The following is a 25,315-nucleotide window of genomic DNA, read 5'->3' on the forward strand; positions in this document are numbered from 1 at the left end:
AGGCCCACAAAAGGTAAAAAAATTATCTTTAGCAGGTATAGTTTTTCTTTCTTTTTTCAAGTGGCCAAAAAATAATTTTTGATAATTAAATCACAAACATTAGAATTTTCTTTAATTGGTTTTGAAACTATAATTCACATAATTAGAAACCAAAGAAAAAAATTAAAAATGTAAAAACAGACATTTTTTTAAGTTATAATACATTGTCTATATGAAGAAAAAAAACTGTATTTGGAGAAAAAAATTCTAAATATATTCATTTTTTTCTTCTTTATTTTAAAATGACACCTCCAAAATGTGTGTGAAAAAGAGTAATAAAAACATCTTCTATTTGCTCTCATAACAAATTCCTTTAATTATTGTTAAATTTGATTGAAAATTAGATAAAATTATGAGTATTTGCAAAATTAAACTATATAAAATAAAAACACCTATACATTTGCCTAAAATTTACTAAATTTTATTAGGGCTGCTTTTATCTTTCCTATAAACAAATGAAATGATGTAAGGATAGGGCATTGACTAATTTAAAAGACATTAAATATTGTTTCAAAAAAGTAGAAAAAGAAATGAAAAGAAAATTTAACCAAACGTTTATAGAATTTAAATAAAAGAAACATTTTATTTAGCAATGGATAGATAATGAAGTTGCATATCAATGAGCATGCTCTAAAACAGTTTCTAGGAATTTTTACAAAATGAACACTTGCAAAATTTCTTAGAAGCACAAATCAGTAAATGTTCTTAAAGATATAAAATATTTTACATACACAAATCAATATGGTATTGTGGCAAAAAAAAAACATGTAATCATGAGTACTAAACGAAATTATAAACAATATATACACACTTTGACAGGAGTAGTTATCACAGATAAATATTAAGTAAATAAAAACAGCTCACTGTTAATGTGTGGCTCAAATTTTATAATTAAATTTCCTGTTCAAGACAATTGATACCTTTAAAAGATAAAATTTTACAATATACAAAAATTTTTTCTTCTGTGTTATGAAATGTTAACTTCAACTTGTTAACGTTTTTTTTTTCAACTGCATTAAGATCCAGATTAGATAAAAACATATTTGTTGAAATTCTACCTGAATATTTTGAGTAATTCAAGAAAAGCTATCAAATTCTCAGTGAAATTTTATAACTTTACTTAAATGGTCTCTTTTAGATAGTTATGATTTAGAAAAAAATATCAACTACTTTATTCATATTTTATAAGTTACAGATAATCAAATAAACCAACCAGCAATACACAAACAAAATCATCAGTGGAAAAAAATTGTCTTGAATGAAATTAATGATGTTGAAAAAATAAACAATATATTTATCATGCTTAATTACCTGAAAAGAGTTAATGAAACATTAAGAATATAATATAGTAACATGCTTTTAGTTAATAATATACATTAACACTATGAAAACATTTAAAAATGATGGTAGATAAGAGTTTAGTGAGCAAGTCACCAAATTTTTTTAAAGATAAATCTAATTTTAAATAAATTTTCAAATTAATATAAAATTTAATAAGAAATAAAACAAAAATATGCTAAATAAAATATCTGAAAAATAGTACAACAGCATAACAACTTAGTTATCAAACATTAAAATAATACATACATACTATAAAGATTTACAAAATGTATGAATTTCATTATAAATTCTATGAAATCACCATCAAATGATTGAGTAAAAATACTATTTAATTTAAATATTTGATAAAGGTTTTAAAAAAAATCTAATAATTTAATAAGTAGCTCTTTAACATGATTTCATAAAAAATCTTTTTAGAAAAAATATGAAAAGCACAAACATTTATTACAGTTTTGAGTAATGAAATCTTATAAAATGACATTGTGTAAAAATATATAACACAAAAGTTTTATATTAAAAGTAATATGGTTAAGATTTTATTCATCGTATTGAAAATTACACATTAAACCTTTGGCACTTACAAAAACAGGTATATTTAAGTAGACATTTAAATGAATATAAAAGTGAGGAACACCTAGTGTAGGCAGATAATTGGAACTTCTTATATTTTGAATAAAACAATTAAGTGAAGTTAAATTCACTATCTGATGAACTTTTTCATTAAATTTCAGGAGATTTTATCATAAAATGAAATGTTTTTTGAAACTAAGTATTTATATATGTATGCAAATATATGCAGAGCTCGCGTTTTAGCATTTCGCCACCTCACCAAATGTGATAAAATCGCAAATACAACGAAAATATTGGCCAATGATATTTTCGACGAAAAAGATTTTTTTTTCCCTCTTGATCCTGAAAAAAAACGTTAAAAAGAATTTTTCTGTACAAATCCTGTATTTTTTTTATTAGATTACAGTAATTTCCGCTAGATATGTCACATAACCGATTAGAATTATATTAAGTCCAGATAATGTAAGCATTAAGCAACAAAAGAGATTATGTAAGTATGAGACAAACTACCTTAAAATTAAGATTATATTCGTTGCCATATGACTTTTGATATTTGGCTAATAATCTGAAGTCCTTAGTGCAGGTCCTCTATATGCATAATTGAAATAATTCTTTTTCACTCATTTAAGCAGCCAAAAGCTAGAAAATTTATAATATACTTACCAGAGACTTTTGCATGCTAATATTTGTATATATATTATTATTTTAATTTCTTTTTAAACACTTTTTGACTTAAAAGATATGTCTGTTTGATAAAATAATTGAATTACATGTAAGACTTATTAAAAGGAATTTAAATATAAACAGCTATTTAGGTTTTAAATTACTTTGAACATGTTAACAAGTTTTACTTAGATTTAGCTACTATTATAATGCTAAGAAAGTGGCAGTTTTCAAATGTGTTGTAAAAAAAGCTCTTTTTCTAAAGATCAGATTGCTTGAGATTACACAGGCATAATAGTAGCAGCTTTGTTATATAGTAAATCTAAGATCCAATCAAATCTAAACTCAGCTGAGGTAACTGGAAGGCATTAAAAAAATGTCTAGGCCATTGCTACTTCAAATCTAAAGTTTCTTTTAATAAGGAAAAAACAAGTTTTGGGGTAAAACAATTAGTTTTGTTAAGAAAGCTACAATTAACTAACTTCTCTCACTTTATGTTTTAAAAAGGCCTTTTTTAATCTCTTTTAAACACTTTAACCCAAATCTGCTTTTAGTAGAAAATTGATAACTAACTAATTAAAAAAAATTAGAAAAGAACATGTCTTGGGTTAAAGTATCCACTATTGTTAAGAATGCTACAATTAACCGACTTATCATTCTTCATTTTTTAAAAAAGGTTGCTTAGGTTTTTATGTCTTAAACCTAGAGTTGCCTTTAGTACAAAAAAAAGCATGTCTTAGAATAAAATATTCCGTATCGTTGAAAAAGCTACAATTGACAAACTTCTTCCTTTATATGTTTTAAAAAAAGCTTGTCTAGGCTTTTTATGCCTTAAATATAGGGCTGCCTGTAGTAAGAAAAGAAGTTTGTCTTAGGATAAAATATTCTGCATTTCTAAAAGAGCTTCAAACTGACTACTTGTCCTTCATGTTACAAAAAAAGGTTGTCTAAGCTTTTTTTGTTATTAATCTAGAGCTTCTTTTAATAGAAAAAAAAGCGTGAATGAAATAGTCAGTATTATTTTTAAAAAAAACTAAACTGCAATTAACCAAATCTTTAACTACTTTATGTTTTTAAAAAAAGTGTCTATGCTTTACCTACCTTAAATCTAAAGCTGCTCTCGGTAAGGGCTGCACATAGTGCAGAATTTATTTCAACTGAAATCTTTACAGCAATCCTCAAAATTTAAGATTTTTCGTCCATGTTATAGTAAAAATAAAGTGAGCTCTAAAAACCATAATCCAATAAAATAATGCCTATAGTGCCTCTTTAAGGTCAGCGCCTGCTTACACACCAAGATAAAACGTTTTAAATTATTAGCTTTTGTTAACATGTAATAACATATTTTCACATATAACTTTTAAAAGCAAAAATATTAAAAAACATCTAAATAAAGCAAAGTTTACTTTGAGTTCTAAATAAATAACGTTTTTTAAAAAAGCAAAACACAAATAATGTAACATAATCAGACACATAATCATTTAAGTACTATACAGAAGACCCTTCAGTGTCAAAGCACAAAATGTATTGTACCTGCCGTGTTCACATTTCCATTGAAGAATGTGCTTCATTATAGTACCCAATTGAAAATAAGATTGGATTATTTGTTCGTTTTGCATGTTGTTTTCAAAACTAAGTAGTATATTAAAAACATATTTCTTAAAAAGGACAAAGTCATTAAAATTCATTAATCCTGGATCAAGATTTAAACATGATCATGAATCAATATTTCGTCAAACACTAAAAACATAGACAGGCGAAGCTATTAAAAATATAGAAATACATTGAGTAATAGACAATTGAGACAACATAATAAATAGTGACTCATGACCATAATAGAGAGGTAAAAATTCCATTCAATCACTTAAAAACAAAGCTTGAAAGCATCCACATTCTTTATGCAGGATGTCCAACAAAAGACTGACAGATTTCAAAATTAAAAATCTTAAGAACAAAGGGCGATAGAGGAATAAAACAAACAATGATTATTGTGAAAGCTGTAAAAAGTCATACAGAAATAGAATTTAGTTACAAAAATTGCTGCAGATAGCGCTGCAAGCCATAGTTGATCAGAGGGATCAGTTCTAGCCTCATAATATGCATAAGAGTTGTCATACAGGATCAGGAGGTTTAAATCATGGGTCCTATTAAACAACGTTTGTTTCAGGTATATTACAGTTCTACGGCATTAGTATTGTTTTCAAGAACTAAATAGAGTGCAGTGCACTCTTTTGAAACCAAATTCCAAAATTCCTGAATAAAAGTTTTACAATTTTCCCAATAGATATACCATTTGTTTTATTCCTCTATTGTCCTTTGCTTCCAAGATTTCAAATTTTGAAAATTAGTCCATCCTCCATTCGACGCCTCATAAAATAGATATACAATATTTCACACGTAAGATATTCCTGTATGCATATTTTCAAGAAGTTCATAAAGAAGCCAAAATCTTTTGTGCAAAATATGAATCTGTAATGAAGTGTAGAGGAAAAAAGGTGCAAAAGTCTAGTTTATACTTCCAATTGTTTCCTGAAAATAAATCTGCCAGTTAAGACTCAGCTACAATTTTTCAATACTGTTCCTAGAGCTGTCATAACTTCTATAGATTCCTTTCAAGCTGTTCATATCATCAACACTAACATTTTTCGAAGGCATTATATTAAGATGTTTTGAGTCATTTTTACCATCTTTCATGGAGCCACAGCATGTTTGAGGAGTGCAGTTTGTGGACACTGGGCAGTCAAGAACACAGTTATCTGTTTTACTCTAGTAAAATATAAATAAATAGATAAATGTTCACAAAACTAATATCATAAAATGAAAACTTCATGTTTAAAAATCTACCAAAATCTGACAACTGTTGCGACCAATACAAGAAAATGCAGAAACCGAATTCAGTCTTACAATGAATAGATAATTTTTAATTTCATTTATAGAAAAATAAAAATAATATTTTAAATGTTAAACAATTGAAATATTAAACATTTTTTAATCTTACAAATTTAGAGATATTACATCAATAAAATGTCTAGAATCACTGGTAATTACTAGTATTTTTAGGAATGAGCTTCAAAAGGATAGCTTTTTAAATGTTAACTACAATATATATTATACGATGTATAATATATATTGTATACTACAATATATATTATATGATGTATAATATATATTGTAGTTTACATTACATCTATAACTATGTTCAAATTTAAAGATATGACCAAGAATTCTCCAATAACTGATATCATTTTTAGGGAATCATTTAGTCTGAGAATGACCAGTCAATCATATACATAAACTAAAGCAATGATATTAACCCATGTGGCCATTAAATGTGTCTGAGTAAGATTATATCTGAAAATTGAATAAAATGTAGTATTAAAGATAAATCATTCTCATAATTTAAAATGTTTCAACAATATTTAAAGGTTAAATAATATCAGTTACTTTTTTTTAGCCTCTTGTTTAAGTGCCTGATTTAGAAATCAAGAAGCTCAGGCTGAATGCACAAAACTGTCATGAGCACTATTAATTCTCACTCTGCAGGTAATCTTTATATTTATATCCTGTTTGTGCTCAAAATGCTTTTGAATGCTTAAAAACATAAGGGAGTTATATTTCAAGAAAATGTATGCTTATATTTATTAAAATTTTTTGTTAATTCATAATTCTAGCATACAATTATGAAAAGGAAAAAACTTTTTTGCAAAATTTAAAGGATGTCATCGCGAGCAAAGACATCCATCTTCTGTCTGCCCTTAACCAACTTTTTTTAATGAATTAATTGATTTCCTTTAAACTTTTAGAACTCTAACATACTTGATAATTATATTTCAAATTTTATGGAAATTATACTAAAATGCATCATACAACATAAAATAAAAATGAAGAGGAATTCTAACCTTACTTATAGAGATAAAATTTGGTTCAATTGTAATGAGGTGAATTCCACACAAAGAAAATTGGTAGTAAATAATTTCAACTTATAAAGATTATCTGATTAAAAACATAATTAACAACATAAAATAATAATGAAGGTAAATGTTTACATTACTTATAGATATTCATTTTGGTTAAATCATAGCATAGTGAATTCCTTAACATCAATAAAAATAACTTAGAGAAATCGGAAGAACTAAATTATTTCAAATTTGTAAAGCTTATTAGAGTAAAAATATGACATGCAACTAAAAGTAATAAAGAAGAGAAATGCCTCACTTATAGACAATTTTTGTTACATTGTAGTGGAGTAAATTCTATAAAACTAAATTATTTTAAGTATTATGAAGATTATTTAACTAAAAATATGTAATAAACCAAAAAATAATATCAAAGATAAATACTTACATCACTCATAGATATAAATTCTGGCTGAATTGTAGTGGAGTGAATTCCTTCATTATGAAAAAATTCCTTTACTTTTTCAGCAATCGCCATATAATCCACTAAGTTTCGACAACATATGTGTGCTGAAGCTATTATTCTTTCACCAGCCAATTGCCAAACATGAAATTCATGAACAGCTAAGACACCATCAATCTGGGTGGATAATTGATTAAATTAAAAATAATATATGTTTCGGAGACTGAATTAATTCAACATTAGAAAATAAATCATCACTAAATTCATCATTAATTTATAATTAAACTTATGCTGTACCTCATGAAGCAATTTATTTTGAAGATAATCTACTTGTATATGTGTTGGCACAGTTTGGAGAAGAATCATAGCTGAATCTTTCACTGTTAAAAAAAATAACATTAATAAACAATTTATGAAAAATAAAAGTTACAAACATATGGAAAATAGAGAACTCAAAAGGAAAAAGTCCTTTTTTGACACTGAAGAAGGTTGAAAATAATAGTAATAACAATAAGAAACAATTAAATTATCCTGTTATATAAATATACCTATATTTAATTAATCCTGTTATGTAATAATACCTGTATTTAATTTATAAAATTATACTAAGTTTTACTTTGTATACAATTTCTATTACCGTTGCTTCATGTTTTTCCACTTGCACTTATATTGGTTTTATATGCATAAAAATTTTTTATCTGCTGCTGTACACATGAAGAAAAAAATTCATCCTGAATAACTTTTAATCTGGGCAATTTGGTGAGCAATATGGTGTAAGTATTTAATGGGTACACCATAAATATGCAAACTAATTGTTTAATAGAGAATTCAAATGTGCAGAAAATATAATTCAGACAGTTAATATAGAGTAGCTATCTAAACTTTTGGCACCTTAACATTACTTAAAATACTTTTTGCCATATTTTTGGAAGTCTTTGCAAGAATGAAATTTTTTTGCACAAGATTTTTAAATTCTTTTGGCCAAAAAAAAATTTGATGAGGAAATATTTTTATAACTATTGTCAGAGCTGTTGTAAAGATGGTGTATCTGTCTAGAAATCTAGGAGTTTTTCACCTAATTTAATAAATTAGATGAAAATCTAATGGGATTCTAAGTAATTGGTTTTCCACTTTTTGCCATATTTCTGGAAGTCTTTGCAAGAATGGAAAATTTTTTGCACAACATTTTAAAATTCTTTTGGTCAAAAAATAATTTGACATAGAAATATTTTTATATTCATTGTCAGAGCTGTTGTAAAGATGGTGCATTTGTCTAGAAATCTAGGAGTTTTTTACCTAATTTAATAAATTAGTTGAAAATCTAATGGGATTCTAAGTAATTGGTTTTCCAAGTGGCTGGACGGCAAAATGTTTTGTCAATTGCCTTTTAAAGTCTAGCAACAGATGTTTATTATTTTATTTCTTTAAGATATAAAAAATATCTAACTTTAAGGTACAAAAACTTAATCTCACATTATTTTAAAGGCTAAACTTATCTATTTAATGTAATTTTATTAATATATTAACACAAACTACATTGATAGAAAAGAGAATGCTTTTGAAAAAATTACTAATTAGTTTCACAAATATTTTAAGACTTAAAAATAATGTGAAACTTAGGCTGGACTTAAAACAGTTTAGTTTGGACAAAGGGACAAAAAAGCTTTGATTAATTTTTATCAAGTCTAAATTCTTTTTACAGTAAGGATATTTTCTACTTTCCATTGTATGAATCAGTTTTTTTTGTTCATATACATAAGTAAACTAAATAAGAATTATTGTGAAAGCAAAATTTAAAAACACATTTCAGAAATTTAAATTCTCCTTTTGGATTGAAAAGTTTAAAAAGAACATTTAATTCAAATAAAAAAAACTGTACAGAAATTTATTGGATAATAATATTTGGGCAGAATACTCCAATACTTACACAAAGGCCAAGTTGAGTAAACAATGAGACAAACCATGATTACACTAAAATAAAAATAATTGCATTCAATAATACCAAGTTCATTCAAACTAAGATGCATTCATATCAAATTAGAAATATAATAGGGGTAATTGGGACACAAATTGAAAAATACTGAGTAAATTTTACGAGTAAAAACTAGATATCAATTTACATGCTATACATGATTAATATAATTTTTTGAACTAAGATTTATAATTAAATTACATACTAATGAAGAATATCACACCTTTATAGCAACTAATTTAAGAAAAAACTTAATTCTTAGAAGAATCGCGATATTGGGTTTTAAGTACGGGAAAATACAAATCGCTGTATTGGATTTTTAAATCACATGAATACGAATTGCAATGTGTAACTTTTAAATCAGGTATATATGAAATATGATGTTTGATATTAAAATCGCATCAATATGAGTTGCGATGTTAGCTGATGCCAGCGTACTTTCATATATTAAATATGGCAAAAATCCAACAAGAAAATTAAATTTTATGTAACATGTATGTAAACGTCTTGTTAACGTGATTTAGCGAACGTTTCAAAATTTAAATTTCAGATTCTGGAACTCTTTAATCTAACTTTAACTCTTCACTATTGCTATAAATTTTAGATTGCAATGAAAATTTTGTCAAATTATAAGTTTTAGTTCGCAGAAGTTTGCAAAAATTAATGGTCTTCAGAAACGCGGTATTCACGGACAAATCACATTACCTGCTTTAAGACCTGGAAAATATGAAAAACCCGGAATACAATCACCATGTATCTCTTTAACAAAATACTTTTTTAAAATGATAGTACTCATATTTAATACTTGAAACTGCATATGAATCTCAACAATTTTACTAATCAGCATGGGTCTTCAAGGAAATTAATTAAGACATTTTGAACCTATTGTTAAAGTATATATAAATTGTACTCTATTAACTAACCATTACTGTAGAATTAGGAATTTCTGACCCTCTAACCTAACTTCTGCTTACATAACTTCTAATAAATTCTAATGACTGACTACATAGTTTTGATGCAGATATCCACAGCCGTGGTAGACAGCCAAAGAAATTTTAATGTTAATTTAATGTAAATGAATAAATGAGTTTATAAACCAGTTGACACTGTATTAACAAAATTAGAGAAGTAGAAAAAAGCAAATCAATAGATACCTTAAAGCGGGATCAATATAGTTTATGTACTGCCATTCAGTAAGCCAAACTAACAATGCACTGATAATTACAATCACAGAACCTAATGCATCAGCTAGTATATGGAGAAACACCCCATGCATATTCATCTGACTTGCGGAAGCTATAAGAAAGAAACTAGTTTTACATAGAGCAAAATAAAATAAAAATAAAACAATGGCATTCAGAAATATACACACTTTTCTAAATTAAAACAAATCTTTTGATCCTATAAAAATTACTTAAATAACAATCTTTAAAAGTAATTTAGTATAAAACTTAATTTACATTTGAAATTCTACATTTTGAGATCCTAATAATCATGCAGCCGTTAAGAAAATTTTAAAAAGAAATAGCTATTTGCAGTCTTTAATTTTAACATGAAATTCTCAAAACAATTAAATCGAATTCTCTAAACACTTCACAATTTTCCTTTGCAAAGAAAGCCTAACGCTCTTTGATAGAGTTTATGCCTAAGTTAAAAGAAAATAATATTTACAATAACGCTATTTCTTTTCTTGAAACTAAAAAGAAAGAAGAAGTACAGAATTTTAACAAAACATAAAGGGAGGGGGGTGCATTCGCATTTACCTGCGTAAAATAGTAGGTAGGATAGACCATCCTTCAAGAAATGAAAAAGCCACTATATTACGTTAAAAAAAATGAAAGCACCATAAATCAAAAATGCAATTCTCTATAAAATGCATCACAAAGAATATAAAATCTTTGGAAAAAGTGTTTTCTGAATAAATGCAGCTCCAAAATCTATCTAAATTCAATTGATAATGAAAGACCATAGTCGCAACTGCCAAGACTTTAAATAAATGAGTTCAGCATGAAAACTCCTATGAAGATTAGGCGTACTACCAACACTGTTATAAAATTGAAAATCTATTAAATATTAATCACGAGACAATAAATGGTACTTCATTAAATGGACATTTCATGAAAATAACTGAACTATTTTTCAAATATTGCATATTTCATTCTAAAAGAAGATTTAAAAAAAAAAAAATATTCAATCTATTCAACCTTAATGAAAATATATATTTAAATGCTTCAGAAAAGCACAGTAATTTATATCATGTCAATTTTAGCATAATGATAAAACCTACAACATAATTCATCATACTTATTTTGGCATTAATTAAATTTATTACATTAAAAAACAAAAACTAATTTAAAACCTTTTTTTAATGTTTTAGCCAAATTTAAATTACAAAACCTCAAATCTGTTTCAGTAAAACTTTTGAATTTAATAATATACATAAAGCTTAGGTATTATCTTTAAATCCAGAAACAATTTATTTTTCATTCCTTTTAGTACCACATTTCAATTGACTTTTCACAATCATATAAAAATTCCAGAGTTAACTTTAGAGAGATTTGATCTGCACTACTTAAAATGTTTATAAAATATTCAGCAGATCTTGTAACAAAAAATATAAATAGGAAATGAAGTAAAATTACATTCTTTCTTTGGTTCCTTAACAGCTTTTGCAACAGCCTGCGGAGCACAAGGAACTGGAAGTTGGAAATTTCCTTTATTGTCATTAATATCACCTTCTGATAGAACATCTTCTAACGTTGGTAGTTTTCGTTTGTCATGAACGTGACCCCCATGACTGTGACCATGTCCTAGATAAATAAAAAAGTTAAATTTGCAACAATTATTTCTATTGTATTAAATATTGAACTTGATTGAAATTACTATTAATATGTAATATAGTAATTAGAATAAGTTTCCCAGTTACAGGTGATTTTATTATGTAATAAAAGCTTTAGTACCTCTACTTTCTAGACTATGCAGCTCAGCATAAATCAAAAGAGTAGTTTCAAATTTCGGTTTTACTTATAGAAAACTGAAAAATGAACTTGGAGTACAGAGGGCTTCAAAACTTTTTTTTTTTTTTTTTTTTTTTTTTTTAAATTAAATGCTTTAAGGAAAGGAGGAGTTAAAATGAGGGTAAATGAAAATTGATTTTATATATAAGATGATAAATTGAGTGTTTTTTATGAAGCAAATTGTTTTTGTATTTTTATTTTCAATGATTTAACAAATAAACAGATAGGATAAATTTCAGTTCTACACATTTTTATTTATAATTATTCGATATTTTCTACACCAAAATTTGGGTTTTTGACATTGTCATAATAAAACAAGAGTTTAACATCAAAGTAATTGAATTTTTATGTATATTTTACTTCTTAGGTATAAAATCTAATAATTATCCTTACAGTACATTTTTGAGTTTTTGACTGTTGACAAAAATTATGTCAAAAATAGTTTTTTCACATGACGGATAAAACCGTCAATTGTCAAAAACTTGCCAACCTAGACTAAAGTGAAGTAGCAGACTATTTTATTTTATTTTTTCACTTGGTATGAAGTATTCTTATATAAATTATTTTTTATTTTTCTCATATACATTTTCTAATATGAAATACTGAAGTACTACTTTTTGCAAAATATGTGTAAAATAAGGAACTAATTTGATTAAATGTGTTTTCCAGGTGACAGAAAAAATATATAATCAAATTAGGAAAATTGCATTAGTTACAAGGAGAGAATAAAGTGGTCAAAAATAATTGCACAACAGAGTGAATTACATTTTCTCTTGATATTAAAACATTTTTATACACTTAAAATGCGCTATGCAAAGAAATCAATCTTTTCCTCAGGAATTCAAAAATTTTGTCAACTTAAAAAATAAACTTTCTCAGATTTCTTTCAACTGATTTCCTACATTTATCGTAGGGTTTGACAGATTCCCCAACCTTTCCAAGTTATTAAATTGTTAGATACTCTTTCAAATAATTAAAAAAGAATTTCATTTTTATCAAGCTGTCAGATATTGACTAAATTTCTTACCATGGAACAAAAATAATCCAATAATATTTACAAGCAACCCAATAGTGCCAACATATAGTATCAATACTGGATTGTGAATTTCTTCAGGCTTGTAAAATCTCTTAAGAGCTTCCACAAAGATTGAGAAACAGAGGGCAACAAGAAAAACAGCATTGACTAAGGCACCAAGTACTTCTGCACGAGCCCATCCAAATGTACTTTTTGACCACTTTTTTGGTGACATCTGAAATTAACAATAAGAAATAAAATCACCCAGCTGTTTAATATCTTTGAACCATGCATTAGTAAAAGAGGAAAGATAAAATGCCAAATATATGTATTGTTAGTTTGCAAAATGCCAATCAAGAGATAATTTTCGATTTAGAAATTTTGAAAATACATTTAAAATTGCTAGTATAAAAAAGTTTTAATTATATCATTCAAAACAACATACGTAAAAGTAATAACGTTAAAACTACGTACGTAAAACTAATAACTTTAAAACAACGTACATATAACTAATAACGTACAACTAGCGTAGTTAAAATAACGGGATCGTCAAAATAACGTGGGAAAACGTAGAAATAATAGTAAAGAAAAGATAAAAAATGAAAAAAATACTTAAATTTAAGATGAAATCAGCACGAATAATAATAATAAGTCGATAATGCGCGATTTAAAATCCGCATGTCGTAATAAAAATATCGATTTTTTAACACTATGAGGGAATGCATAGCAATAACTGGAAAAATAACAGTAAACAAAATCTAAAAAAAAAACAAAAAAAAAAAAAAAACACTTAAAATCTCGAAGAAATCGGCCCAAATTAAGTGCGTCAAAAAGTGATTATTTAAACGGACGATTTGAAACTAGAGTGTCTAATAATATCGTAATAAAAATATGGCATTTTCAAAATCACGTTGAAAAGCGGAAAGCTTAAAAAATCATTTAGATTCCCGATAACATCGGCAAAAAATGAGTTTAAAAAGGGCGAGATCCCACTTCGAGATTCATAATATCGTATTAAAATATTAAGATTTTCAAAACTATATAAAAATACGATGTTTTCATAGCCGAAAAATAACTTGGGATGCACGATGAAATTAGCACAAATAAAGTGCGTCAAAAAGTGATTACTTAAATGTGTGATTTGAAACTCAAGTAACGTAATAATATTAATGTAAAAATACAGGATTTCCAAATCACGTAGAAAAGAGTAGAAATAGCTAAAAAAAATCCTTCAGATTTACGATAAAATCAGTACAAAGAAAGCGTAATGAAAAGTGATTATTTAAATGTGTGATTCAATTCACGATTTAATATATTATAGTATTAAAATTTTCAAGATTTTTTAAAACTTGGCGAAAATACGGTGTAATAACTGCGGAATAATAATTGAGAATTTTACGATGAAATCGGCAGCAATAAATCGTGATTAATAGAAAGTGATTAATCAAATAACGCGATTGATAACTCACGAGTCAGAATATCGTATTAAACGTGCCGGGATTTTTAAACCGTATGGCAATAGGTAGTGTAACTGCGAAAGAGCGTTTAAGCTTTTAATTCTTTTCAAAATAGTACACCTACTGAACAGTGATTTTTGTTTTTTGACCCTTTTCTTGAGCAATTTTTTATTAAAAAAAATTTAAAAATATTTGCTGGGAACTTCTAATTATAAATATAAAATAACTTTTTAACTAAATTGCTTTAAAAGTAAACTTTAAACTACTGTAAAATTATGTTAATGATGAATATATTAATTAGTATTGTAATTCATTATAAATTGGCCTTTTTGAAATAATATACCACATTAATAATTGCTTTAATAACGTGTAACTTATGTATGGCTGTATTAGAATATGTACGACATAAAACGAAATTATTAATTTTAAAAGGTGTGCTCGACATAAAAACGAGTTTCTTACGTAAGTTCTCTCACATCCTATCGAACCATTAGTCCCTACACCCCCCTAGTTAATGTCCACTGGGGAGCGATAGCGCCCACTTCAGGAACTTAGGCTATAATGCATTAGACAGCTAGACTGCTGGTTTTGCCTTTTTCTTTGATATTTTTAAAACAAAAAAATTTAAAAATAGATTAAACAAATTTATTCAAGTATTAAAATGCCACTTAATTCTCTCTTTTTTTTTAAGAATATAAAACTGCTAGGTGAGTATATAAATATTAAACTTCTTTTTAAATTCATTTGATCAAGATAATAATAGTTTTGGTGCATTGCATTTAAATTTCTTAGTAAATTACAACTCATCACTAGTAATAAACTGATAGATATGGCACTAACAATCTAATGGCAACTTTTTTAAAATTATAATGAACTTATAGCTATGGATAAAATCAAAAATACTACCAGTCTTTGTACATTTGATGACACAATGAAAAATAATTATTTAGTATTTATTTAAATTAACAAATAAAGAATTAAATTTATTTAAATAAAAACAGAATCACAAAAATAATTTTTTTCTAAAAAATCTTTTTTGGTTTACAAATTACTGAAACATGTTTATAAGATAATAACATAATAGATTTAATATGCAAACAGAAAAAAAAAAAATATCAGGGCTTGAACAGAAATGGTTTAGAGGATTGGAATTCAGATCTTAAAATGTTATTTTAATTATTCAAAAATAAATATCCTTTAAAATTTAATACCTTAAAAAAAATCTTTAAATGTTTCTATTTAAAAAAAAAATAAGACTTTAATATTTAGAATGAAATTTTCATAAAATAAATTTATAAATTTTTAATTTTTCAGGAATATTGAAGCAATATTTTTTAATACATAAAAAAATAAACAATTTCCTAAGATAATTTTTTTTACTTTTTTTCTAAAAGCAATTAGAATAAAATTTTCCTTAAATAAATATGCAAAATAATTTTTTGGAAAAATTTGAAGCAACATTTTTTAAGGAAAGTTCTTTATTTTAATAAATTTATTTAACTTCAAAATAATATTATATTTTACTTTTTTTAACATTAACTAATCATAAAAAAAGAACGATGAACGATTTACTTTTTTTAGAAGATTTAAAATATTATATTTTTTTACTTATTTCAAAGATGAATTAATTTTTTTAATAATTCCTTTCACTTTTTTTAAAAAATTCAGCAGTTTTTTCTTAAATTAAAAATAAGATTGATCTTTAAAAAAAAAAATGCTACTTTAAAGATTTCCAAAAAAATAATTGCTTTAATATTTTCACATAGATGTGTCTAAAACATGACACAGTTGTTCTAGCATAAACTATTGTGATTTGATATATTTGTAGATAGAATAAGAACTTCAAGAAAATTGAAAGATTGAACACTGAATGGAAAGAATGAATATAGAATACTGAATGGATGGAAACATCCATTGAATATTGATTAATAAAATAAAACATTACACTTACCTTAACAGAAATAAAAGCTATAATGAGAGCAATAACATCTGACAGCATATGAAATGAATCAGCCACTAATGCCATAGAATTTGTAACATATCCAACAGATATTTCAACCAAGAAATAGCCACCAGTAAGCACAAACATGCTTAAAAGTCGACATTGTTTTCCAGAATAACGACCCATTTTGAGAGTTTGATTAAAATGTAATTTTTAAAGTATAGAAATAACAACTTTCTTAGTCACAAGCTAAATAGTTCTAATAACTATTAAATGATAACATTATGAATGGCACTTTTCAGAAATAGGGACCTAAAACAAAAAAAGAAGATGTAAGAACCTAAAAAGTAATAAAATGATTTTAAAAAAATTAGAACAGAATATAAATATAAAATAATACAGTAAAAATAAAACTCCACTCATTAAATGCAAATAAAAAAATTATTAACAAGTGAATTAAATCATACACTTTTAAAGAGTAATTCATTCAGTAAATTTAATTTATTCAACAAGGCAAATTATGATTTCTAAAAAAATTTACTATTTAATCAAGTTTATTTGCACTTACTACATCTAGTGTTTTGCAGTCCTAAACAAGGCAATATCTCCACTGCTTTCTCTTAATTGAAGATACTGCCTTCTTGTTTAGATCTGCAGAATAACTAGATGTAGTAGGTTTAAATTAAAGGTAGAACCTCTAATTAGAAGGCAGGGGAGAAACTGCAATATTGGTACAATGTCTTTTATTTCGTGTTAGTAACAAAAAACTATTCATGAAAGTTTATAGTATGCAATTTTATTTTAAAAAAAGAATTAAAAAAAAAACATTATCAATGGAAATATATAATAATAAAATAGAGAAGATAATTTTTATAAGTTTTAGTTATTTTTTCACTACAACTTAATTATTCTGTAGACCTTAAATATCTCGCCAATCAGTAAATAAACTGACTGAGATGAAGTCTTTGTTATTGAAATGAACCACCATACGATTCAAGATCATTCAGATTTAAATCTGAATTTAAAAACACTGAAGAAAAAAAAGAGAGGCTAAAAGTTTTTTCATATTTTTTTCTTTCTATTTATTATATATTCTGTAAACCTTAGATAGTAATAAACTGACTAAATAGTAGTAAATAAACTGACTGAGATGGAAAATGAAGATTTTGTAATTGAAATGATTTGTGATTCAAATTCAAGTAATTCAAATATAAATCTGAATTTAAAAATACTGAATAAAATTGGACAGAACTTCATTTGTACAAATAAAACACAACATATTTAAGCAACCCTATAAGTAAGTAGAATTAGGTAATATTCCTCAACAATCACTCTTATGATAAAAACTTTAAAGGATTATAAAAAATAACATTACAACTTTAAAATATATATTGGCAATAAATATAAATAAAAGTTTCTCTAGATAAGTGACATAAAATGATGGATTACTATTTTTTTAGCAGATTATAAATGTACATTAAGGAGATAAATTAAATTCTCTTTAGTTTAAAATTCAGTCAATTAAAAAAAAAAAGTCAATAAATAAACAATTTTTCTCATACATAAGCTATAAAAAATTGTCAAGATACAGTTATAGTTTTAGAATTTAGAAAAAGTTTAAAATATAAAGCTGGCTTCAATAAGCATACATAAAACTACTTTAATAAATAAAGTAATCATAATAATGTGTGAATACATCAATATATATTGTATATATTTCATTCCTGTTTGCAGCATGACATATTTGAAAATTATAATTTGTATACATAACCAAAATAAAAATATAACTTTGAAAGGGAAGAAAAATATCATAATCAAAAATAAATATTCTATTTTTAATAACAGGTACATAATCTAAAAGAAAAAGTTCAATATCAAATTAATTCAATCTTTCTTTAAAGATATCTAATCTTAATTTTTTTTTTTCAATTTCATTCATAAAAACCTAATATTAAAGTCTTTTAACTTCATTTATAAATTTTTTTGTAAAGTCAACATATAACAAATAAAACAAAATTTTTGTTTAAGTTTACTCTTACCAAAACTACATATAAAAATTTTACCTAATAACTTATTTTAATAACTTGTAAATTTAAGTTAACTGTCATGGCCATAGTTTTTCAAACAAAGATTATAAAAATTTTCATAAGATTAGCAAATTTAAAAATATCCAAGCTTACTTTCTTTTTCACTTGTAATTAAGATTGATGTTTTCCAATTTGTTTATTCAATTTTTGTAAGATCAACTTGAAATAAATAAAAAAGTTAATTCAAATATTACTCCTACCAAAACTCTACAAAACTTATAGCATAAAATCATATTAATAACTATTTTTTTGTTATGAGTTATGTATAGAAAAAATACATAGCTTATAAAATAGTAAATAATTTAAAGTATTATAAAGCAACTAGTCATTAAAGACAACCTTTAAATTCTTAGATCTTGATTTCCAAAAGACTAATTATGTTTTTAAAGATATTTTTTTCAAGAAACTAGAACTCATTTAACTTTTTGTATCATTCATAATTTAGATCAATAGATTACTTTTAAATTTATTAGCAAATATTTTTTAATTTCTTAAAATTTTCTCTTACTAAAATTACACAACTCATTACAATTATTAATAATTTATTTTAGTAGGGTGTAAATTTTAAGACTTTTCTCCAAAAGAAGGCTAATAAATGTTTCTTAAATAATGTAAAATTTAAAAACATTTTAAACAATTTCTTTAAATTTCAGTCCTAAATAATATTGATGCCTTAAATCATTTATATATGTATATATTTTTCTCTTGTACGACCACCAAAGAAAAATTCTTTAAAACTTTAACAAAACATCATAATTCAAATGATCAAAATCATTTATTTCGGCACCTTGTCATTAAAGATAATTTTTAGATTTTAAAAAGAAGATTAATATCAAAATCAACTTCAGAAATGGCAATGCCTTAATAATCAGATTATGATCACTTATTAATTTTAATCGAATTCGTAACATTTAAATTATAAGACAAACAAATTAAAAATGATAAGGAAACAAAACAAAACTAAGTACGAAATTAAATTATATAAAAACCTTATAAATATATTTTCAATATATATAGACATTTTTTACCTAACATTTAATCAACATCAACTTATGCGTAAGGTTAGTGATCATAGAACAAAAAAGATTTAAAAATAGCTCTTAGATGTTTAAGTGATTAGAGGACAGAAATGCGGAATTTATCAGGCGTTTGCATAAAAGATAATTGTTAAATAAAGCCAGATAAAATGAACACAAATCAGTTTTTTAGATAATGGCAATTTAATACGTGTTTTGTGATTTGTTTCATCGACATTAAATTAATAAGTGATTAAAACATTTCAATTAGATATTCTGAAATCCTCTTATGATCACAAAAGATAATCCCTTTTTAAATAATAAGATAAATAACACAAATTAGCTGATTAAATAATAATTAACATACGTACTTTTAACTTGTAATATCGATAACAAATTAATAAGTAATTTAATTGACTTATATAGTCATTTCTTTTAATAAATCCAAATGTGATGACAGACGAACACGTGTTATCTTACACCATTAACAATGTTTACACACATTATAGTTAATGAATTATGAATGTAAATTGTTTCCTTTAAAGAACTGATTTTCATCACTAATTTAATTTCATTCAAACAGCCGTATTTAAATTGTTTTGCACACATCACACTTCATGCCGAAGATGTCATCGAGGCCGTGAATTACACACCACATCCACAGTGAGAGGAAACTAACAGTGAGGAGAAAAAAAGAATTAGATCGAAAACATATCAGACTCTCGATTGCAGCGACACCTGTTTGACAGGAAATGCAGGAATATCTAATCAGTTAGATTGTTTTGTTTCAGAAGAGATTCTGCTGTTGGATTAAAAAGATATTCACATTTTATAATGACGGAAGGAAATTCTTGCATTTTTAGTCCGGGTGTGTTTTAATTATAGCTTTTCAGTTTCTTAAATATTACTTTAATTCTTTTGAAAAAGAATGCTTGAATGTTATATGTAAGATATTTAGAATTTATACGAAATAGTTTACATTGAAAAATATATTTACTATTGAAGAGAATTATTAATTAAAACTTTTGTAAAATATGTTTTTGCAAAATTATTAAAAAGTTTTTTTTTTATAAGTGAATCTTATATCAAGCAATAGTTCTAACTTTTTAATTTTTTAGATATTAATTATTTATAAAGAAACGGATTGCTTGAATTAAAATACATCTATTAAATTAATTAATGTACAATTAATGCCCAAATAGTTTACTGGTAAAAGGAATTTTAACTATTGAGAAGAAAATTATTGATTATGACTCGTCCGGATGTGTTAGTTCTTTTTAATTTCTTAGATATTAACTATTTGTTTAAAAACATAGTGCTTCAATAAATTAAATCTACTGTATTAACAAATTTAGAATTCATGTGGAAATAATTTTCTGGGAAATATGTATTTTTGTTTTGTTGTGTAGAGGGTAGCCGAGGGAATGACTATTTTGTTGTGATAATGTTTTCTTTATTTAGTAAAGCATTAAATTTTATTATAAATTTAAACTAAATGGTAAAAACCCTATTTCAAACTTGTTATAATTTAGAGAATTACAAACCAAATACAGTTTAAAATTAAAATTTCTATAACAGTTATAAAAGTATTTTTCATATAGTTTATTTTTTTCATACAATTCATATTTATAATTTTTTTGTTTGAATAAAATTTAGAAACATTATCAATCTGATCTTTTAAGAAGACTCAACGAAAGCGTCTCATTTTTTTCAATATTATTATTTCTCGCTATTTGCGCAATTCCCCTATTTTTTTTTTTATTATTATTTATGTTTCATAGCAATTCTGGTTTATTTTGGTTTACGTTAGCATCTAGTAATTCGGTATATAACTTGGTATTTGGGTTTAAATACATTGAAAAATTTAAAAATTAACTTTATGAATTTGAATGCGAGATTTATTTTTTTAACTTAAATAAAATTTAGAAGCATTATCAACCTAATCAATTAAGAAGCCTCAAAGAAAATGTCATTCTTTCTTGTTTTTATTATTATTATTTCACTCCATTTGCTCAATTCCTTGCTTCAGTATATTTTTTGATACCAATTCCGGTTACTTTTGATATACATCAGCATCTAGTTATTAGGCATTCAAATAGGTATTTGGGCTTAAATTATAATAAAAAATATAAAAATTAATTAATTTTCGTAGAATTGCTGCTATATTTTAAATTTAAGAAACATTATCAACCTAATTTTTTAAAAAGATTCAACGTTAGGTAGATTTTTTTTTCTTTCCTGTAATTTCAAGCTAGTTGCGCAATTCTTTGCTTCAGTATATTTCTCGATGCTAATTCTTCATAAGTTGGTGCACAGCGCAGAATGACGAGCTAGGAAAACCCACGAAATATTGATTTCTATTTTAAAGAATGTATGTTAAATAAATCAAGGTACAGTTTGTTGTATGTTCGGTTTGGAAATTTTTTTTTGTTCTATTTGAACTAAGAAATAAAACGTTTATCTCACCTAGTTATGTTTTCTAAAAAGAAGAATATTGTCTAGGATCTAATGAAAAATCAATGTCGCGTGTAAAATTAAATAACATACGAAAATCGAAAATATTTTGCAAAAAATTCAACCTATTATGCTCTTTCATTACATTCGATTAATCATTAGCTGTTATTAATAATACCAGTTCAAATTTCGAACAATTTCTTTGTGTGTTCATTTTAGTTTAGAGATGGAGACAAAAAAAAAAAAACTTACGAGAAATTCGACGAGAAAAGTGAGTTTAAAATGTCAACTAAAAACAATACTGGAGAAAAAAATTGATTGCAGATTTGAAATCAGCGATGGAAAAGTAACTAAAAACTGTTTTAAAAAACTCATGCAAAAAAAAAAAAAAAAAATAGCAATAATAATAAATAAATAAATAAATTTCTAAGCGTTATTCGCTAAGATAAGGCATTCTAATTCCACAGAATGGTTATATTAGATTACTCAATATTAAGATTGTCCCTTATGTCGTTTCGTAAAGTAAGTTGAAAAGTTTAATTCATTTGAATTCAATGAAAGGAAATGAGCAAAAAAAACAAGAGGTGACAGGTGACAGTATTTCTCTTTCGAGTACATTCGTGTCGCGTTTTCACCAAAGATTCATCACTCTAAGGTCAAATTAAAAGAGCATTTTTATAAAAATGTCACGGTCACCCTCTGGGAAAGAATGTATCATACAAATTTCACTTTTGAACCTTGTCAAACAAAAACTGTCACTGTTTAATTCTATTCTAGACGCATATATGGGTTACCCATTGCAAACATTCGTTCATTAGAATTAAAACATCTTGATACGAAAATTGAAACGAATGTTTACCAAATTAAAAACCTTAGAATTTTAATTAAAAAAAAGTTATGATATAAATGTTTTAATTTATTTATTATTATTTCTATTTTTTTCTCTCTCCATGAGTAGGCCAACAAACAAAATAAAAATAAAAAAATTGCTGGCCAATATAACCCATTTTGAAATTTTAGAAAGAATCTGCAAAGATTATAACGCGAACATTAATTTGATGAATGAAACTACTGCTGTATTTTTAAATGTTCCCGCTAATCATGTCAAATTACACCGAAGAGCCCTTACATTATGACCACCCTCCATCTATAGCAGTGGGCTCGTCCAGGTCTTTATGGTTTCTCGCCCGGAAACAATGTTTTCTTGGGGCACATTAGGACCAATAATCCTCATAGAACAATCCCCATCGTATGTAAGCTACTTGAACATAGTTGCAGACCAGGTTCACCCATTCATGGTAACATTTTTCCCTGCGGGGGATGGTGTTTACCAACAGGATAATGCACCATGTCATAAGGGTCGAATCGTCATGGATTGGTTCGAGGAGCAATCCAGAGACTTTCAAGTCATGTCTTGGCCCCCAAATTCACCTGACCTTAATCCAACAGAGCATTTGTGGTCCTACTTGGAAAACCAAATTCGTGCTGCCACGCTACCTCCTAGCAATGTGAGGGAATTGCAGGACCAGTTGGTGAGCGCTTGGTACCAGATACCTCAGACTACCTATCAGCACCTTGTGGAATCAATGCCACGGCGGGAACTAGCAGTTTTACGTGGCTAAAGGTGGTTCTACATGTTATTAGCAGAGTTGTCATAATGTAATGGCTCTTCTGTGTCTGTTTTAATGATGAGAATCGATGCTAAATACTCTTCTGCGTACCTATTTCTAATTGAATTCTTCGGAAGATTCATGGAAAAACCGCATTTAATTCAGGGTGTTCTGGAATGACCCACCTTAATATGTATTTTGAGAATTCTTATCAAAGATGACGACTAAAGAGCATACATAATAGAGGTCACATATTAATATTTAACTATGTGCAGTCTCATTTTGTTGGTACTCAATAGGAATTGCGGGCCAAGAGCTGCCGGTAAATTGTTATGTAAGAAGAAACAAAAACTCGATCGAAAGCAAACGAATCACTACAGAGGAAAGTGAGATCAAAAACATCAAAACCTTTTTGATTGAAGATGGAAACACAGAGTTGAAAGGTAATTTTTAAAAATGTCTTCAAATTTCATCAAACAGTCGAACTGATTTTGATATTTTTCAATCCGTTTTCCCCACTTGTGATTTGACAGAATTTTATACCTTTCTAATTTCTTCTTCCTTTAAAAATTAATTGTGAATCCTCTAATGAGTATGTTTACTTCATTTTTGAATAGGATTCTAAAATGTGAACACCACGGAAATGTTTAAGAGGTTTATATTAAGGGTGGTGATTACGGAACACCTTGTAATAGATGAATCAAATATACTCTCTGGAAAGTACGAGATAAGCTTTCAGTGAAGTTGAAAACCTTTTCACTTTGAGATTTAGTGTAACGAATATTAGTCAAAAACAAATACTAAGAGGAAACTTGTTTTTTGTTAATTACAGCAGCCAAAACAAAGTAGTATCTTCCCTACTAATAAATAGACTAGTCCGTAAATCGTGACTGCCGCCAACGCCAGACAGTAGCTCTAATTACTGGATCCTGAGGTTCTAAATTAGAAAAACTAACTTCGATTACGATAAGTAAATTTCTCATTACTTCTTAAAAGCTTAAAACAGTGTATATTTAGGATTAAGGATTATTATTAAACGAGAAAAACAAGTTTAAATAAACACATTAATTTAAATTTATTTTTCTGTGTAGTGACAAAATTGGTCAAAAATCGAAAGAACAACCAATAATGAAGGGCTCGTCGTGTGGCAGAAAATCAACAGCCTTTTTTTTTCTATATAAAATAGTAAATTTAAAAAAAAGTACTATCATGTCCCCCCTCCAATCAATGTAGTTTCTTGTTGAGAAGTTGAGAATATTCTGACTCCACTTTACGCAATAATTATTTGTTGTAAAAACGTGATCATTTTGAAAACAATCTAAACACTGTTCTGGAAGAACGTGATGTTATTTGAATGCTATAGAAACGATGTTATTGTTATCTTAAAACTATTTTTAATCTGTTATCAGCAAAATTTATGTTTCAGATATACCAGCTATATATATATATGTGTTTTTTTTTTTATAATTTCCCCCTCCCCATTTGTTTGTAACTCTCTCTCTCTCTCTCTCTCTCTCTCTCTCTCTCTCTCTCTCTCTCTCTCTCTCTCTCTCTCTCTCTCTCTCTCTCTCTCTCTCTCTCTCTCTCTCTCTCTCTCTCTCTCTCTCTCTCTCTCTCTCTCTCTCTCTCTCTCTCTCTCTCTCTCTCTCTCTCTCTCTCTCTCTCTCTCTCTCTCTCTCTCTCTCTCTCTCTCTCTCTCTCTCTCTCTCTCTCTCTCTCTCTCTCTCTCTCTCTCTCTCTCTCTCTCTCTCTCTCTCTCTCTCTCTCTCTCTC

The 25,315-nt window shown here is 26.4% G+C and overlaps 1 protein-coding gene across 3 annotated transcripts in view; it reads right to left on the minus strand.

Annotated features, from left to right (window-relative positions):
* Positions 1 to 593: 593 nt before the first annotated feature.
* The window catches only part of LOC107451938 (proton-coupled zinc antiporter SLC30A1), a 63,343-nt gene continuing 38,621 nt past the window's right edge, over positions 594 to 25,315 (minus strand). The window contains exons 1-9 of one of the 3 annotated variants that reach the window (XM_016068182.3): positions 19,850 to 20,169; positions 16,385 to 16,687; positions 12,989 to 13,211; positions 11,587 to 11,754; positions 10,099 to 10,240; positions 8,900 to 8,943; positions 7,270 to 7,352; positions 6,958 to 7,149; positions 594 to 5,379 (exon numbers count right to left, since the gene is read on the minus strand). In XM_016068182.3, the coding sequence (XP_015923668.1) occupies positions 5,173 to 5,379; positions 6,958 to 7,149; positions 7,270 to 7,352; positions 8,900 to 8,943; positions 10,099 to 10,240; positions 11,587 to 11,754; positions 12,989 to 13,211; positions 16,385 to 16,561 (1,236 nt within the window). In that variant the 5' untranslated portion in view covers positions 16,562 to 16,687; positions 19,850 to 20,169 and the 3' untranslated portion in view covers positions 594 to 5,172. Of the gene's footprint in view, positions 5,380 to 6,957; positions 7,150 to 7,269; positions 7,353 to 8,899; positions 8,944 to 10,098; positions 10,241 to 11,586; positions 11,755 to 12,988; positions 13,212 to 16,384; positions 16,688 to 19,490; positions 19,556 to 19,849; positions 20,170 to 25,315 lie in introns of those variants that run through there. The other 2 variants (XM_016068183.3, XM_043050350.2) reach the window with 2 other exon arrangements.

This window comes from Parasteatoda tepidariorum, chromosome 8 (assembly GCF_043381705.1).
Source record: "Parasteatoda tepidariorum isolate YZ-2023 chromosome 8, CAS_Ptep_4.0, whole genome shotgun sequence".
Lineage (NCBI taxonomy): Eukaryota > Metazoa > Arthropoda > Arachnida > Araneae > Theridiidae > Parasteatoda > Parasteatoda tepidariorum.